Below are 18,894 nucleotides of genomic sequence, written 5' to 3'. Positions count from 1 at the left end.
AAGCAGAAGACTGCCCTTTCTCTCCAAATACTTTTCAGTGAGAGTAGCAACTTCTAGAAATAAATAACTGCCAAATTATCTCCCAAACCTTTAAATTGATCTTTAAAAATAGAGTTAAAATAGATATCTTAATATGAGCTCTCATAGATTTTATATTTTATGTGCTGAATACTCCAAAATGAGAGTAGTTGAGCAAGCATCCAGTACGTAACCTTTTAAAATAGGTCTTCCCTCCCCACAATATCAATTCCATTTTTTATCCAAGTCATGCTGGTTAGAACCCTATCTACAGTGACTTCCTAGTAAACATCACACTGTTTGATGTTACCAGGATATGCTACCATCCTATAGTGAAAGAAGTCAGTGAACCGGTGAAATGCCACCACTTCACATGAAAAGAAAATTCATCCAGTCATTGGCTCTTTATCCTGAACATCATACAAATCCTAAGCTTTTATAAATAAAAGCTTTCGTGGTCTTCCTCTTGCTGGGCCAGTTCAGAAGGTCATCACTGAAGGCAGAACTGATGAAGGCAAACAAACCAAAAAGCAGCAGATAATAGTGTCTCTCTGTCCTTTTAAACAAATCAAGTTCGCACAAAACAAAAGGAGACAAGGTTAAAATGAAGTTTATTAGTTTTTTTGGTTTTTTTAAGCTTTTTTTTATATAAAACTGTTTGTGAAACAGCTATTTTATTCCCATGGCAGAGTGACCCTTGAAAGATGCACTAACCCCTTTCTTAAGGCCTTAACAAGAAAAAAATTTTGAATTTTTTGTTGTTCCTTAAACCCAAATGTTTAAAAATTACACAATCTACAAAAAAAAAATATATATATATAGTGTAGCCTGTTAAGCTGACATTCCCTCTTCCTTCCTTTGGAAAAGTAAAACAGAAAACAAAGACGGGCTAACTGGATTTTCCCAAACAGTTTGAACACATTGATTCTACCAACATTCAGACCTTTTCCGTCCCCCAATCTGGCAGGTAAAAAACAGTGTCCTCCTCTCACCCACCTTCAAAACTGAAGGCAACTTCTTGGAACGTTTTGGGGGCGTACGTTGTTACAACAAAGGGCAGAAACTCTTTTCCCCCTGACGTGGAACAGATGTTCCCACAGGCAGAAGGCGTACATTTGTGTGTGTGATTTAGCAAGCAGCAGGTACCTTTCATTTCATGAGTAACATGATCTAGAAGTCTTTAGATGGTTTTCAAGCTTCCACTATTAATAAATAGTGCTTCTCAAAAATGATAATCTCCCTCTCCCACATACACAAGTACAAACAGCCCATCACCTGCAACCATCCATGCCTTCCTCCTACCTGACAAACAACTTATGTGATTTTGTTTTCCTTTTAAAATTGAACTTCCTTGAATGTGGTCAGAAAGCAAGCAAGAGGAAGGGAGACAAATCCAGTGTGGAATACTCCTAGTTCCACTGCTCCTTCCAACAAAATGTGAGGCTCCAAGAGCCTTCCTTTGATTTTGGATTTAATATTTACTTTAGCTACAGATTTTTTAATTTATCTGGGGTTTTGTCATCTTTAATCAAAAGCATCAAAAGGGATAGCGCACCTTTCATTTAAAACAAAGTCTTTCAAGACTAAAAAATAGATCTTTATATATATATATATATTTATCCCTCCCTCTTTAATTCCCCCCACCTGTTTCCTCTTTTTCCCCCTCCCCTTCCCACTGTCACTATGGAGATTGTGTCCATGGAAACAGCTGGTTCAGACTCCTTGGTCAGATTCTGTGATGTCATCAGTCTTGAGTGTGATGTAAGAATTTATGAAGGAAGTGCTGGCATTGGCAGGCACGTCGAGAGGGGGCATGGCTGCACAGTGGGAGAGATTCCATTCAGTCACGAATGTCCACCGCTTTTTATCTCAACAGCCTAACCTGAAAAACAAAGTGAAAACAATAATATAGGACTGCTTCGTTTCCTCAGTCTACCAACACCCCCCTCAAATTTCAGAGAAACTTACTCAACACCACAGCAGTAACACCAAGAGCTCTTAAGTTTTGTGGACTAAAAATGTATGGAAGCACAACAGTGAATAGTACTTAAAAGCAAATCAGCGTGGTGAAAAGGATTGGTTTGACAACCACCAGAGAATGAAACAAGCCCAGTTACAGAGGAGGTCCAGAATGACAGAGCTCTCTGCACCAGCACAACGGCCTAATGTTCTTGCAGAACAGCTATTGCCAGCAGTGAGAAGGGAGCTCATTTGCCATATGCGTACGTCCAGTCCTTATCATGACCATTAAAACTGAAAACCAAGGGTCCAAGCAAGTTCAACTGCGATGACAACTTCTGCAGTACAACACTGCCCCTTGGAGGCTGGACCCAAATAATTTCATACAGGTCACCAAACAGCCATCAGATAATAATTTTCAGTGAATGGGTAGCAGATAATGGAACTGATATCAAAATTATCAGACTCCAGCTGCAGGAACCAAGTTCCTGAAACGACTAGATTTCACAAAGCTAAAGATAAAGCTATAGTTAAAATAATTACAGTTTAACTAATATGTATTTTTGTTGCTTTTTTGTTCTAATTGCCTCATTGTGGTGGCAACAGTTAACGGAGGGACTAAATTTGTGATGTCTTTCAAGACAAGCTTTGGAAAGTCCAAGTGCTTGGTGTTCTCTTTCTCCATGTCTAGAAATTCTCTGAGGAGAAAAAATTAACTCCAGGAGTTCATCTAAGTTCATGGGGGCCTAGCTCAAAAGAGAAACTGCAGACAAAGTTAAAACTTCATTTTTCTAAAGCCACCACACTCATCCTTAAGCTGTGCAGCCAAGAAAGCAAAGCTTGAAATAATATGTTCCTTTCTTCCCTTCTCCCACAACCTACGTGAGGCCCAGAACCAATTTATTTCTTTAGTATGATTAACCCTTTGGTGTAACTTAGATAAATCCTGTCCCATCAGTTAGCGAGTTTGTGCAAAGGAAAAAGCTCACCACATATGTGACACGTATGGAAAACAGTTAAAAACATTAGAGGTGCGCTTCCAAGCACACACAACATCCATGTTCATAGCTGGCAATTACAACTCCAGGATCCCTAAGTGGGATACAGAAGCCAACACTGTTCTGATCATTAGCACACCAATTAGATAACATCCCAGCAAGCCTACCTCTTGGCTGCAAAGATTCCCCTCGTACAGGGATGCCCGGCTAAGAGGAAAGAAAGAGTGAGGCAAGTTTGTATATATATATTTATATATATTAAAAAAAAGGTAGGCCATGGAGATATAGTTAAAGAGGAAAGGAAGGAGGTTCCTAGACAGTTCAGGCAGCTGACCTTTGTGGTATTCATTACTGTGCAACTGTGAGCCCTCACCGAAGGAGTGTCAAGGCCATGTTGCTGCCTCTGGCTCCTGTACAACTGCAGCTTGCCCATGCTTGGAGTCCATCCAGAGCATTAGGCACTGGCTCAGGGAGGAAACAGGCTCACCACACAGACAGTCCTTCCCTATTCCTGGACAAGATCCAGAGCACCAGACTCTCTCTCACAGTCGCTCTCCAGATCTGGATTTGATCCAAAAGTTCTAGAGACAACTGGTTCAGGGAGAGAGAAGCAACAAACAGAGACACAATACACTGACTTGCTTGGATATTATCCAGCATGCAGGATTTTTCTTAACTTATTGGACCTATGGGGTGAACCAAGGCTAAAACTGCCCAATAATCTAACAGCCAACTGCACATTCTATCTTTACCCTAAGACCGGCAGAAGGACAGCTGCTGTACTACCAGGACTGCTACAGAATTCCTCTAAACTTCTTCACTTACCACAGTACTGCAGCAAACTTCCTTTTAAGAACTGGATCTTTTGGATTTTCACGGGTTTTATTTTGGGATGCAAGGTCAGGTTGAAGAACTTGACCTTTAAGACACTGTCAGCCTCAAAAGGGGGAGGGCTAAATAGGACATTAAATAAGAACTACTTTAGGCAAAAGTGCAGCTGAAAAGAAATGATGCCTTAAAGAGATGCCTAGAGCACAGAGTAAACATAGTGCTGAGATTCCAGAGCTTGCAGGGTCTTAAACCAATACATTCTTATGATGTACTACACTCTTAAAAAAGAAGTTAGTGCTGGAAAATAATGCAGGAAACAAAGTTGCAAGAAAGTCTCTGGGACATACTAACGTTTAAAAAAGCTCCTTAAAGAAATGCCCCAAAAAATCATCACTGAAAAAGATTCTTCATATTCTGTAGTATAAAACAGTTATAACAGACACTATCTATGAGACTATCATCCTGTTTTAACATTATGAGTTATGTGACCATTTACACTTTAAGGAAAAGGGAAAAGCTTAAATGAAAGAATCCCAGTGACCTTTATCAAGGAAGCAAAAAATTACTCAAATAATGAACTTTGAAGTTTAATATTACTTGCATGGCAACTTTTTAATAACACTCTAAAAACAATAAAGAATGCTGTTAAAATGACCAAAAAAAAAAAATCACAGAACACAGCAGAGCTAAACCAAGTCAGCAGTCTCTCTACAAAGCATTTATACCAAACACTAGATGTCTTCTCCTATGGCACTAAAAACCAGAGAATTCTTTGGTAAATCTCTCGCCCTTCATAGAAAATACCACTAAAATCACTTCACAGTTACTCAGTTGGAGAAGTAAGAAAGATTTTAAGGTAAGGGAAGTGCTTGGGAAGCACAGAAATGTGGGGAGGAAAGGCGATTGTTATAATTAGTTCACACAGCACACATGATAAAGCAACTTCACTTGCATGATCACAGGAAAAAGACAGGCAACTAGGTTGAATAAGAAATGCAACTGAACAGTGAAATAAGTCAAGATATTTACTTGGGCAGCAGTTTACGGAAAAAGATGCTGACAGGAACTAATCTGAAACCAAATACTTTATTTAGACCTCCCTGTTGCCATCAAATGGCAATGCACTTGGGGGAAATCAAGCACTAGAAAATCCCATTCTCATCCCACTCCTTGGTGCTAATTCTCACCTCTGTGCTACTCCCTCCTTGTGTCAGGGCTTTTGCCCAGCCACGCAGTGAATCAGATTAAGGAAAATGACCTAACATGCTAACATGGCAAAAAATAGTTTCAGATAAATCAAATTCCAGACCAAGCTCACCACATGGCTGTATGAATGCTTGGGCTAGACAAGGAACGATGCAGCAGGAGAGAGGAAATGAGCAGCTGGGGAACTGGAGCATGAGAGCAGAGCTGCTGCTTTCCACAGCCCCGCTGACTTAAGCTGACTGAAGCATTCGGCCAGCTACAGCCTACCTTACATCCAGGGAGAGGGGAGGCAATGAACTAGAGTAAACACTACAAATCTGTGAATTTGTGGCCACTTCTCTCACCTTCCATCTTCTCTCACCCACATCTGTCTGCAAAGCAGAGCAAAATGCTCGTCTGAAAGGAATGTCATGTGCTCCCAATAAGGTTAATTTATTTCTCCCTCTATATGCTGAGGCAACCTCAGGAGATTTCTGGCACACTGGTATAATGAGTTATCAGGCAGTTGTAACAGCTAACAAGCTTTGCCCCTCACCACTAAACAGAAGGTACCACTGCAGAAATACAAAACTGAAATCACTAGCCTGAACAGATTGGTAGCAGGGAAAAAGAAAAGTTTTAAGTAATTACAATTTTTCTACAGGTACACAAAAGCACCTTGTTCTCTCAGAGAAGCAGGGAAGGGCACTGGAGGTAAGAAGCCATAGGAGAAGGCAGGTGGAAACTGGAAACTCTCCCCAACTCACCTGTGCTTGCTTATATTTCCATTCCCAGGATTACACTTCCCCCCTCACCCCCGCTCCGACTGCTCTGTGCTGAGGCTGCCTTTCACCATCTTGTTCTGCAAGGAGGGAAGAGAGCAAGGAAGGAGGGGCTGACAAACCAGCAAGCCAAAAGGAAGAGGGAAAAGAAAATGAGGGAGAATAGGAAGACAGGGGTAGGGAAAGAGAAGCACACACAAAGTGAGAGAGAGAGAGAGAGAGAGAGAAAGAAAAGTCAGTATTAGAACCAGACACAGATTTTCAGACAGAGTTTTCCCTGTGACAAAAGTAGGTGATTTTGCAAAAGTAAAGAGTTTGGGATATGGAGGCCCGGTTAATTACAAGAAACACAGAATTTATCACAAAAACTTTGGCACAAACTCTTAGAAACATCACTTAAAACTGACCTACAGATGGCTTAAGACAATCTAAGACTCCAGTGCCACCAAAAGGTGAGGTTTCCCATCCCATATACATACTCCCCACTACATATACACACTCCTTCCTGTGCCTCTGCATCTTCATCCATTCTGTTGCAACAGTACTTGCAGTGATGCAGACACACAAGTAGTTGGATCAGGGAGTAGAAACCAGCCATTTCAAAAGATTATTAGTTTTCAGACAGCATTTTCCCATGATAAAAGCTGCTTTTCTGCAAAAGTAACATATTCAGGACATGGATAGTTGGAGCATCAGTGCTGACAGAAGGAAATGGGAAAGCTCACTGGGGAGAAGAGTGCAAGGCAGGTCCAGTCCCTCTGGACTTAGTTTACTTATGCCTGAAGAGTTAAGCACAGTTAATGAGGCAAGAAGCCCCTTTGTTCTCCAGGAGCTCCTTATTATGATGATATTTACTGATATGAGGCATAGGCTAAAAAAGGGTAAGAGGCACTGTACTGGGGGACTTACTAAGTGTCAGTGGATTTATGAAGTTAGCTCTTCCACCCATTAACTGAAGAACTGAAGAGTCAGATATCATGCAGCTACTACTTAGCTACTAATGTTAAATGGATGTTACCTAAAAGGAGAGTTTTAAACAGTCTAATCTAAAGTTTCTTTTCCTCTCAATTGCTCACATTCATCTCTTGCAAAAATCTTGATGTAATTTGTTCTTCAGTCATTCTAGAGTGGTGGTTTGCAACCCTTCTATTCCAGCCTTGCAACTAGCTGGAACTTCCCTTTCAAATTACTACAATGGAAAGAGCAAGGTGATGTTATATTCTGCCCTGAAGAAGAATTTGGAACAAACCAGTAATGATCAGCGAACCACGGAGCAAGGGCAGAGTCACAGGCAAGCGAAGAAAGCCCTGCTTGACTTCAAAAAAATGATTCATGTCTTTACTAAGCAAAAGGCAACAAACTTCAGTGTCAAAGAAAGGCTGCTAATGTTGCATTTCTATTTTTCCTGCAACGCAGAAAAAGGAAATGATCTGTGCTTAGTTTTGAATAAAATTCACAACTTCTATTGCCTCATGATGTACCTTTATCAAATCAATTGGCACTCTTTCCCTCACTCCCCTAAGGATTACTTTGGAAATCAATGTGCCTGTTTAAGTATCTTCTACAGTAGGATGGATTCTTGTCATAAAATGGTTGTGTTTCCTTTCACAGTTTGGGCATGATCACTGCAAGTAGAAATATACAGCAGCAGTGACCCAAGCCAGCTATGAAAAGCTTTAAAACCATGTTTCCCCATGACACCTCTTGGCAGTGGGCAACTAAAATAAAACAGCCCTCATAGATATAGTCTTCCTATTCTCTTTAGGCAAGTAACCAAAGTTGGGTAGAGGATGGCACTTCTGTAGTTGTATTCCACTGTAAAGAGAGCTCATTCCTTCCATTATTGTTTGGTGAGATCTGCAGGTTCATGTAGCATTAATGCATCAATTTAAGCTTGCTGTACATTTTCAACATTATCTCCACAACCGTACAGAATAGGTTACTTTCTTTTATATGACGAAAAGTAGGCCAGTTCTGAATCATGCGCTGAATGTCCCCAGAATTTTCCAGTGTAAGCAGAACAAGAATATCCAACATGAAAAAAGTATCACCCCTTTACCTTAAACATGTATGTATAAATACATCACACTGTGGTAGAACATCTAGAAAGGAATGTGAGACTAATACTTGTATGTTTACAAAAGACAGATTAAATATGATCTGTAAAGACAGAAGACCACCAGATGTCACTCTAATTCTAAGCAGAGAAGAGATCTGCAGACAAGGACTAAATGGAGACTAATCCTGCTAGAGAGCAACAGAATTCTTCCTGATTATCATCTTTTCAACATGTGCCATCCACACTCTTGCACAATTTATGTTGTATTCAACTAGCCACAAGAATAGCCATTTTTCTGGATACTTCTGAGTATTTAAAACTCCCAGGGTGGACTGGTCTCCACAGCTTCCCCAGAGTTGCACCCTCCCCTTATGCACTGGGGGAGACACTCTCAGCCCTGTATCACATCACTTATGTACAGAACAGTATGCACTGTCTGCCTTATCTCCTCTTTCCATACGGATGGAGCAGAGGCAGTTCAGCTCTTAGCATCGCTGTATTTGCAGGCTCTAAAGACATTCAGTTGTTAAGGATGACCGAACACTAGCAGAAGCAGCACACTAAGTCTATCACTGAAGACAGGAAATGACAACAGGTTTTCTGAAGAGTCGTCGAAGATCTACAGAACAGCTAAATAGACAAATTGTAGGCTGAGCAGTAGGACTCAGTCTAATTACTACTACTAAACTAGGACAAGGTGTTTCAGTTTTTGACAGGTTCTTCTTTCCAAAAACTGGTGAAACGTTTCCACGAGCCATTTCCTTCCTTCTTGCATCCTCAGTAATCCCAAGAGAAAAAAAAAATCACCAGACCTTCAATGTAACACTTAAACAGAAGCAGGGAGCAGGGTACTGATTCTATCACAAAAGACAGGAAATGAAGCTGGGTTTTTTTGAAAGTCATCAAGGATCTAAAGAACAACTAAACAGATATAGCAAAAGCTTCATTTATCATCTTAAGTTCTCTATATTCTTAAGTAGATCTTTGCCCCCAGAATGCACCACAAGAATACATCACAGAAGAAATCATCTAAAAGCATCTCTGACTACAGATGTTATCCACGTGTAAAATTATTAGAACAAATTTAGACCCCAGAAGAGGGCAGCAATAATCAGGCCTAATGCAGAAGAGAATTCTTACCTTGTGCTTGGGGCACCTCACTGAGAAATTCTCTTCATTTAGTAAACAATCTAGAGGAAGAGAAGACAGCAATTTATTACTTTTTTAATAAAAAAACCACCTTGAATAATACATCACATGTATTAATCTTGCCTCTCAGGCATGTATTTTTCAAAGATCTCTTACAGGAATACTATCTTATTAGCAAATTCATCCCTCCCACCCTCAAAGTTTTAGCAAATAAAATCACCAAGCACCCCAAGTGACAATGTTGCCTGGATTACCAAGTCAAGTCCAAACATCCCCAGTCTCCCCAATGCTCTTTACAGAGTAAGAATCACAAGAGCAAGCCTCTGAATCCTGCACCCCAGTTCCCTTCAGCAATTCCAGCCTTTGTTGCTACAGCACAAGGACATCCAGATACATCCATCCAATCTCAACAGATGATCCCTGCTTTATACTTCATAGGAAAACCATTGCCTTTCATTCTTACCCCAAGGCCCTGCCAGCATCAGGGGGAGAAGTGGTGTGTGTCTCTAGGTATGGGTGTATATGACAGTTTATTTGTAATCCCAAATCCTGGTGATCAGTTTACACTTTGACACTATGTCTGGTAGTCAGGTCACTCACGCTGCTCTTGGATCTGCTTCCATGATTTGTACATTGTGAAGCTTCTATGATCTAAGAAATAGTTTTATTAATGACTTAAACCTATTATGGAAACTGGGGCACCTATGTAGAAGCATTAGGAATGAGATTCACAATGCTGTAGTTTGAAGAGCATTTCTTTAGTGCCAGTGAATATGTTACTGCCCTTCTACCCTCCCCCTCAGACTACTCCTCGAAGAGATGCCAAGCCAGCAGCTCCTGAACATAAGCGCTGTGTCCACACAAGGAGCATTGCCAACTCTCTGCTTTCCCCATCATGGTTTCCAGATATCCTGTATTTCACCTTCACAGTAAGTCAAAAAGTAGTACCACTCTCCCAAGAGTATTCAGCGGCATTCGCTAGGCACCCTTAACCGCAGGCTCACCTCTGCACTTGCCCCAGCTTCTGACACGGTTCTTCCCAAACACCCCGTGTAACACAGACAGACTGACCCAGCAACACAACTTGAGTACTACCAGCACAGTGAGAATTCAACAAGGTGTTTACGACCCCCTCTCTTCTTCAACCTACCCAAATAGCTGGCAAGTAAAGAAGCAAAATGGTAAATAAAATGTGCTAATTTAAAACACTCTTAAGTATGTAGCATAACCAGCGCTACCTGCTGTTTCAATCTGCTGGAAGAGTTTAGCAGACAGCAGGAGACTGCAACTAAAGCTTGAGGGAAAAGCTTTCTAGACACCCAAGCTTTGGCAGAGCATCCCTCTGCTATGAAATGCTTATGTTTCAACATCAATGCCTCTGGCCTGAATCAAAGGGAAACAGCATGCAATAGGCTAAGTTACTTGAGAGATTTTAGCAAAGAGAAGAAAAACCCTTAATCCTGCCATGGATAACAATTTCAAATGCAGCATTAGCAAAAGACATAAAATAAACAAAATATTGCCTCATTACAAAGGCAGGAATTCTATATTTAGACCACGTCATGAATTATCACTGTACAATACAGCAATAGTCAAAAATATACACAGTATGTTAGAATAAGATGATTTTTTTCTTTCTTAGAAATTCAACATTGGTGATGAATGAATTCTCTATCTGGTCCCTCAGAAAGGGAGATCATACAAGCACCAGGAAAAACTCTCAGATACCTTGTACCTCATGCTTGATCTGGGTATGGAGCTCAATTTCTTATTAAGTTTTGGATTTTTGCTGCAAATACCAATAGCAGATCCAATTAATGCTAACTTCTTTTTGTTTCTTTTAAGATTTGAGAGACTACTATCTGACTGAGATATGGAAATATCAGCTCACTGTACAGAATCAGCTGAATACCAATAAGAAGGCAAAAATTGTTCATCATTACCGAGTTGCATTGGATTTCAGCCAGCAATTCCAAATACTTTATATCACAGATTAAAATTCACTCCAAAGTCATCAGACACACAGCTACTATCAGTTCAGTGTGGCAGAAGGGGAAAAAGAATAGAGACTCATCCTTGTTTGTACAGATTTTTCTCCATAAAGTAGTCAGGGAAAACCTAAAACATTTTTAACGGAAGCAGTTATTCTTCCATAAGCTTCACACTTCGTCTCATTCTGTGTTCTGCTTGTTACCCATCTTCAACAATACTTGTGGAGACACAGATTTCAGTTCTCTAAAATTCATTGTATTTTGCTGATATTTTTTTCCTAATTTTCAGTCAAAAATCTTTTGTTTGTGATACTTCCTACAATGGATGCTGTGGGGACAACTGTGCTGTAACAATCAGGATCTGACTCCAAGTGGGGAGGAAAAGGCAGAAGGAGTAGATACAAAAATCTCAGAAAACAAAGATCTTGTTTCCATGGAGATGTCCCTAGGACTAAGTTATCTTGAGACATCAGAGGCTCTTTATAAATTTGGACAGATGAAAGCCAAACACAGACAATGTTAACCGCAGTCATTTCCATATAAAAATTATTTAAGTGGCACTAGCAGTTTTGATTTTTATGCAAATGGCTAACAGGAGTTCAGTTCTCTTGCACAGAAGTATACCCTATTCTGACAAAGATTACTTTGTGTGAAAGGAGATTAAAAGGAAGACTGAATTAGGATATGTAAAAGTGTCCATATGTACCAACTAGAAGCTTATGAAGCCATGTGCCTTACATAACAGCCAATTAGCAACACTGGTGCCGAACTTGGCTCCTCACCAGCTCTGGGACTGGAAGGCGACCAGCAGCGTGGAAGCGCAGAGCACAAAACGCACTGCAGGGCCAGCCTTCAAAACATGGAGCTGTGGAGAGCTATCAGGACCATGTGGTAAACAACAGGCAAAAAGAAGTCCTATAGTCTTCCAAAATCTCAATGCAAATTAACTTTTTTTTTTTTCCCTGTTCTCGTTTCTTAGTTTTATTATGTACGGAACCAAACTATTCGGGACCTCTATATTCCAAAAAAGAAAAAGAAGAATTTACCATGAAAACAGTTTTAAATCTAACTATTTCCATTAGATATAAGTCAAACCTGTCCCTAAGAAACAATATAATGACATAACTGCAAGTAACTGAAGTAATTTTGAGATATTGCACCCTCCAGTCCTTTACCAAGGATTTACAGCCTTTCAAATGAGGCACAGTAACGAAAAGGGTCCCAACTTGTAATCCACAGCAATGCTAAGGTAACAAAACATTTTAGTTCACAATGCAACTGCCTAGGAATACAGACACGGATACTTACCTCAGCTAAGCCAAGGCCACTTCCAGGGATACTACAGTAACTCTGTTAAATGCTAAGCGTTTATGATTGACCACTCCAAGAAGTATTTTCTGATTTTTAAGATACAAAGAGTCATACATCCTCCGGAAGTCTGAGCACCCTTGTAAATGTCAGCACAAACTTTTGAGGACTCAGAAGGAATCAGTCCCAGATTCCGCAATAAAGCAAGGTAGCACCATCCTTCATCACAGGACAGATGACTTCAAATGAAACTACTACAGAGTTCAAGAAATTTGAGAAATATGACAGCAGCACTGCATAACCAATAAAAAGGGTTTATAGGCAGATAGCAGGCTGAAGAAAGAAGAGAGAACGCTGATTTGCTTCTCAAGGAAGCTTATGTTTTCTACTTGGGCATAACTGAAAACGAAATCCTATTCCATCTAGCATATTTCTTTTATATAGATTTATTGTAAGAGGAGTTACAGATTAAGACAGCTTGATTATTCCCACAGATAAAAACAATTGCAAACAAGGTCTTTCACTGTCAGGATACCAGGCTGAAATTTTGAATGCTGAGAATCTATTTCAAGCTGAGCTCTTTTATTTGTTTTGGTTGAAAACTTCAGCTAAAGCGGTCTAACTATTTCCTTAAGACTCTTTCTTGGAAAAAGTTATTTTGCCCATGTTAAACATCCTGGCAAATTTTCTCTGAAAAACTCTACCATTCCTTGATTTGCAGCAGGAATCTGAATTCTAGCTATGGCATACCCTTGCCAACTGAATGCAAAAGCAAAATGTAACCCTTTGCAAGGAGATAAGGGCATCTTAATTTGCACATCCTCAGGAGAAGTTTCTTATATTTTATTACCTAGATTCTTTGAAGATTCCACCAAGTATGCTTTTGCTTGGGGGTTAGCAATTCTTTCCTGTAAATGAACCTCTGGTCTCAGAGTCAGGCACCAGAACCAAAAGCAGGGAAGTTATGAGGGGACACTTTTAAGGCTCAGGCAGCCTGAATAAAGAAGGTGACCATTTCAAAACAGCAAAATGTTTTGGTCCAGAAGGCAGACCAGAAGATCACTGAGAAAGAGAATCTGGGACTGGAGAAAGAGCTGAGGCTAGAAGGATGGAGACTACAGCTAGTGGAAGTTAGGAGCAGGAAAATAAGGATGAGTAGGATCAGATACACACAGTGCTGCAGAATAAGATGGGAGACTGATGCCAAGACTGAGGGAAGTAAATGGGAGCGGCTGTACTGGGAGACAGCCAGCATAAGAAGGCTAAGACTGAATCAGGGCTGACTCTGCCAGAAGACTGGAGACTAAGAACTAGTGGGATAAGGCACAGGAGAGTGAGACAGATTAGCCCAAGGGCAATATACAAAGGCAAACTGGGACTAGCAGGGCTAAGTGTGACAAGGACCTGGGTTAGGAGAACTAAATTGGATTAAGAAGCTCAGAGAGGAAAACTGGCACTAGGAGCAAGAAAGAGGGTGATGTATGAGCAAAGAGAAGGAGGCAAGAACGATAGCTAGAAAACAGGGCAAAGGAAAGGTTAGAAAGGAGTAGGGAGAACTGGCTCTTACAATGAAACTGGAATAAGAAACCTGAGAAAAGGAACCTGAGACCAACTAGATGAACAGCCAGAATGGAGAAGAGATAGGACAAGAACAGACTGAAGAGGAAGAAACAGAAGGGAAAAAGTATAAAGAAATAGAGAGAAGTCTTTGTACTCACTAGATCATACTCTGCCTGGAGTGAAATGAAAGATTCACGAGTTTTACCATTCCTCTCCTATTAATTAAATCTGTCTGTGAAACTCGCAAGCAAGTATCCCCTCTCCAAGCAGCTCCAGCCCACACGCTGGCCTGCAATTTATTACTGCCACCATGTTACCTCAAAGGGAGACTTTAGCTTAGAACGGTGCACTCTGACACACGGCCACATGACAACGTGATGTCTTGTGACAGAATTTGAAATAAAACAAAATGTAGTAAGCATAGCCTTGGAACTTGCACACAAAAAGCTATGCTAGAAAAAAACCCAAAGGTTGCAATGTCAAGTCAAATGTTAGGAAATGCCAATTTAATTTAGCTCACTTCTACATATTTTTCAACATGGCTTTAATAATATGATCATACACTGTTTTTTCCACAGGACACTGCCTCTTCAGTGCATGACATGGAACTGCTCTTGGGAATCAGTCAGAATTGTTCAGTAAATTTGTCATCTGGAGGATCCTATCCCCATTTGTTGAGGAAGTCAGAAGGATCTGGAGTTAATGAGGAAGGTAATTTCTGAAGAAAAATCTTAATTCTGATACCTGTATTTAGAACATGGAAAATGCTACCTACTTTACTCATTCATATTAAGCACCTCAACCTATTGGGCACATGCACTATAATTTATTGTGTGTTAATACAACACTTAAAAGGTCAGGTTGTGGACCAGAAACACATTACTTAACACAATATGAAAGCAAAACTGATGATCCTGTCTCTCAGATGTTCTGGAAAAATAAGTTTGTTATTGTTCACGAAACTCTTAGGCACCACAGCGATGAACATCACAGAAAATTTCACACTTCTACTTTCAGAACCAAGAGGGAATAACATGCAGTATGTTATGTATGCTGTATAAAATATAATCAAGGACCCTCCATCTATACTGTGGTATTAGCCGTATTCCACCATAGTACTAATTTCATTAAAAAGCATTTCTATTGGAGTAAAATGCTGTGTTCCACCAGGGTGGGATTTCACAGTATGAGGTGCACTGTAGTCATTCAGAAATGACAGTATCTATTTCAAATATTGTAAAATTTGAAAGACAGTGTGAAATAGCGGGATAAACAAGTGGGCTGCTGTAGAAGAAGCAGGATAACAAACAGGAAGTTTCAGTCATATGCCAGTTAAGAGGTGCAATCCTGAATCCTTACCTGCTTGCTATCAGACTATATTTTGTATAAAACATGATAGGAGAAGTGAATTACAGTGGACTGGAATTGTGGGACATTATTCATTCTGACCTGGGATCTACCTCCATGAAAAACTTTCACTCTTATTCACAAAATACCAACTCACCAGACTCAGGCTCATAGCTGAAAATAATTTAAAACACACAGTAATTTTTATCAGTTGTGATAACACAGCTCAAATAGCACTCCTTTCTACTTTCCCCTTGTGTCTCAAAAGGCAAGAACTTGTAGAGATCTGCACGATCCAAACCTTTCCCTCTATTTTAATTCCTAGACTTCTAATAACAATGTTATGAGGAAGGCTTCTCCTGCAACCAGCCACCGTCTGCTCTATAACCTGTGTTCACATGAGGTTGACAATACAGTCTTACAGGTAAGTGCACTCATAGGACTCTAATACCTTCCTCTGATCACTGAGTAAAAGCAGCAACTCCCATAAGAGCATACCATCCAAACCCATTAGTTTGTTCAGGGATAAAAAAAATGGAGCTACTCAAAGACTGTTTGAAATGACCCTGCGGAGGGAGAAGGAAGGTTGTGCCGTGAATGGTGCTGATGATTCTATACTTTGCCTTGAAATCATTACTAGGCCTATCCATAGGAGTGCATTCCTGAAAGAGGAAATGTCTTTCAGGTTACTTTCAACCTTTTAACCAGGTGTCTATTTTTCGTAAGAAACAGATGGTCAGTTTTCACATTGTAGCCAAATTTCAGTTGCTGCAGTTGCATTCAGCAAAACTTTTTTCTGCACTTCAAGTAGATTCTTTTCATGACATGTTTCATCTTGCCCCAAAGCACTATTGTACACTTTTTATCTGCTGCTGGTTTTCACCCTTTATATTACTATACATTGCAGAGTAGGTTAAAAACTCACAGGGAACAAACTTGTGAAGTACCTTGGAATTATTCAGTGTCATATGCTCTGAATAAACATAAAATGCAGCTGGAATGTCATTTGTTCTTACCTGCATCGATGGCACATGGGTAATGGTATCGGAAGGAGCAGCCTTTGTTGTAGCAGCCTAAGGTGGCTCCCGGTTCCTGGCAATGGGAACATTTCTGAAAGGGAAACCCAAGAAATGACAATGAATACTGTAACAATCCTTCCAAGTATCTGTATTTTCCCAGGAAACTTATCAACCAGGTTTCAGCACAAATTTCTTGAGTTTCACAATGGTAGGCTAGATCTTTACATCTTTACCACATAGAGAAGCTTTTTGAATAAAGGCAACATAAGCTCTTTCAAACAACAAACTTTTCAGCTCTACTAACTGGCTAAGCTCAACCATAAAACAGAACTTGAAACCCACCTCAAATTCATTCCACTGGCCCATGTTTCAATACCTGATGATGACATCAGTGCTAAAATTGGAGGAAAAGAGCTTTTATGAATCTACAACAGCTTTAAAATGTGAATGAGCATGATAGGGAATAATTTAGAAGACACCATTAGTATAAAACTAATTCGGTCACATCATTTGCATTATCACTAGTACTCTAGGAAGATCAAGGCTAAGTTGAACATTTTTTCGCATGAGATCAAAAATGGTTTACCTAGAGCAAGGAGAGATGCCACCAGGGGAAAATACCTCACCATCAAAAAAATGGCTCATCTCCAAAAGAAACACCTGCAGTGCTAAAAAGATGCTCATACATTTATTTTCAAAGCAGTAGGACTTATCTGATGAGCATGTTCAATTTCCATTACATTATTCCTATTATCTCAACTGGTCGATGATATATTTAATCATATTATCAGACAGATGTGAATGCAGCAGTGTGAAAGCCACTCACCCACTTACTTCATCCTGAATGACTCTAAGGAAGTAGGCCTATAGCACATCTCATTCAAACAGGAACTTTATTTCTTGAATGTAAAAGATAAGAGTTTTCCATTAACTAATCTAAGATTTTGAAGAAAGCTGATTTCTCACAAGTTGATGTTTTTCCCCTCTAAAAAGAAAATGAGCTATATGACTGGCAGAATCCACTGAACACTAAGGCCCTACGACTATTTAAAAATTAAAGCGCAGTAAGACTACCGACAGGAAAAGAAAAGATGACCTATGATAACTTTTTAGTTATATCTAAGAAACACCAGGAATTTCAATTTTGCATGACCAACACCAGAATAAGCCCTTGTATAACTGCTACAAACCACCTTGAATTCAGGCTATGAAGAAGTTGCCTTTGGATCACTGATTGCACACACAGAGACGATGATACTATCTATAAATTGTTCTTTCTATTGGAAAAACTAGTATCAAACTGCATGTGCTCCAACAACACAGCAAGCTACACCCGTACAGCACACTGGACAGATGTGCTTGGACCAGCATTGTACTTGGCACTGGACAAAAGCATAGTTTTTCTACCATACCTGCAAGTAATGGTACATCAGGTTCATATGCCAAGATGGCCACATCAGCCAGATGACACTTCTTCATGTCCCTATTTAAAATATATGTGGCAGTGGAGGTCTGCAGAATATGTAGCCAAAGATGAGAGTCACAGAAATTCCTCACTTTGCATAGTAAATAGGATTTTGATTACAATATTTCAAAAAAATACTAGGAATATCTGACACAAAGACAGTTACTGACTGCTCTTCCTACTATTCTGTGCTATGCAGACAGTGACGCCTGTAGTTTGTATTTAAATGATTGAGCGAGGATGAAAGCAAAATTAGCTCCAGCCATAAACCAGGTGGCCCTCTTCAAATCAAAGCAGATGCAATTAACAGAAAAGCTTATTAGATGTCAGTTCTCATGACAAACACAACATCAGTCTTGAATACTGCCTTCTCTGTTCAGTTCTGCCAAAGCATCTTGAGCCTGATCTTTAGCATTCCCTACTAAATCAAGTCATATGTCTTTTAAGCAGCAAATGTGTATCATGACAAACCACTGCAGTATTTATGATGTAAGGAAAGTGTCCCTGAGGCCTAAAAAGAGACACCCAAGCAGTTTATTTTTGCCTGTCAGAACATGAATGCTTGCTTCCAAAGGTAAAAAATCTACAACAATATTTAAATGCACACCAAAATGCACAGACCTCTAGCCAAACTGTAATGTGATTATCTCTTTCATGGGAGTAAAACCAAGTTTCAGGTATAGAAAATGTCTTTTCCTGGCTATGAAATCAACCCCAGAAGAATATTATGTACTGGCAATAGTCCCAGATTCACCTATGCCAAATATTCACAAAGTGCAGCTTGAGGAGCTCTGAACCAGAGCTCTTTACCCCGCGTGCTTTATTCTCTCTTCTAGATGTGGCTGGCTGAGATTAATTATTCTAACAAGACAGAGCCCAAATTGACTATTCTTTTTGAACACAGATATGAATTCCAGTTTTGTTCCTCAGAGACATGCTGTCCTCCCCATTTTATCTAGTCTTTGAAGCACCATCACACTGTTGCAACACAAGAGGTCATTCTTCCCTAGAACACGGTGTCCTGTACAGGGCAGTCAACAGGAGCATAAGAACTACAGCAGTGGAGATTAAACTGCAGCTGTGTAAAAGATTTGTAAACGAATTCCTAACGCTAAAAAGGCATGTTTTAAAGAGTGCATGGTGTAATAAAACTGCAAACAAAAAAAACCCTAGCAAACTCAAAGCAAAATTTTTGATACTTTTCCAAATGCTAATTTAGCCTT

The 18,894-nt window shown here is 39.9% G+C and overlaps 1 protein-coding gene across 12 annotated transcripts in view; it reads right to left on the bottom strand.

Moving 5' to 3' along the window:
- Positions 1 to 825: 825 nt before the first annotated feature.
- The window catches only part of TCF20 (transcription factor 20), a 129,918-nt gene continuing 111,849 nt past the window's right edge, over positions 826 to 18,894 (bottom strand). For 5 of the 12 annotated variants that reach the window (XM_026069085.1, XM_026069086.1, XM_026069088.1 and 2 more), the window contains exons 3-5: positions 16,204 to 16,297; positions 8,973 to 9,022; positions 5,759 to 5,886 (exon numbers count right to left, since the gene is read on the bottom strand). In XM_026069085.1, coding sequence (XP_025924870.1) covers positions 5,803 to 5,886; positions 8,973 to 9,022; positions 16,204 to 16,297 — 228 coding nt within the window. In that variant the 3' untranslated portion in view covers positions 5,759 to 5,802. Of the gene's footprint in view, positions 1,901 to 3,142; positions 3,183 to 3,348; positions 3,567 to 5,758; positions 5,887 to 8,972; positions 9,023 to 16,203; positions 16,298 to 16,548; positions 16,601 to 18,894 lie in introns of those variants that run through there. The other 7 variants (XR_003254081.1, XM_026069079.1, XM_026069082.1 and 4 more) reach the window with 7 other exon arrangements.

This window comes from Apteryx rowi, unplaced genomic scaffold (genome assembly GCF_003343035.1).
Source record: "Apteryx rowi isolate R43461 unplaced genomic scaffold, aptRow1 scaffold_287, whole genome shotgun sequence".
In the NCBI taxonomy this organism is placed as follows: Eukaryota; Metazoa; Chordata; class Aves; order Apterygiformes; family Apterygidae; genus Apteryx; species Apteryx rowi.
This window is presented reverse-complemented; position numbering and strand designations above follow the sequence as displayed.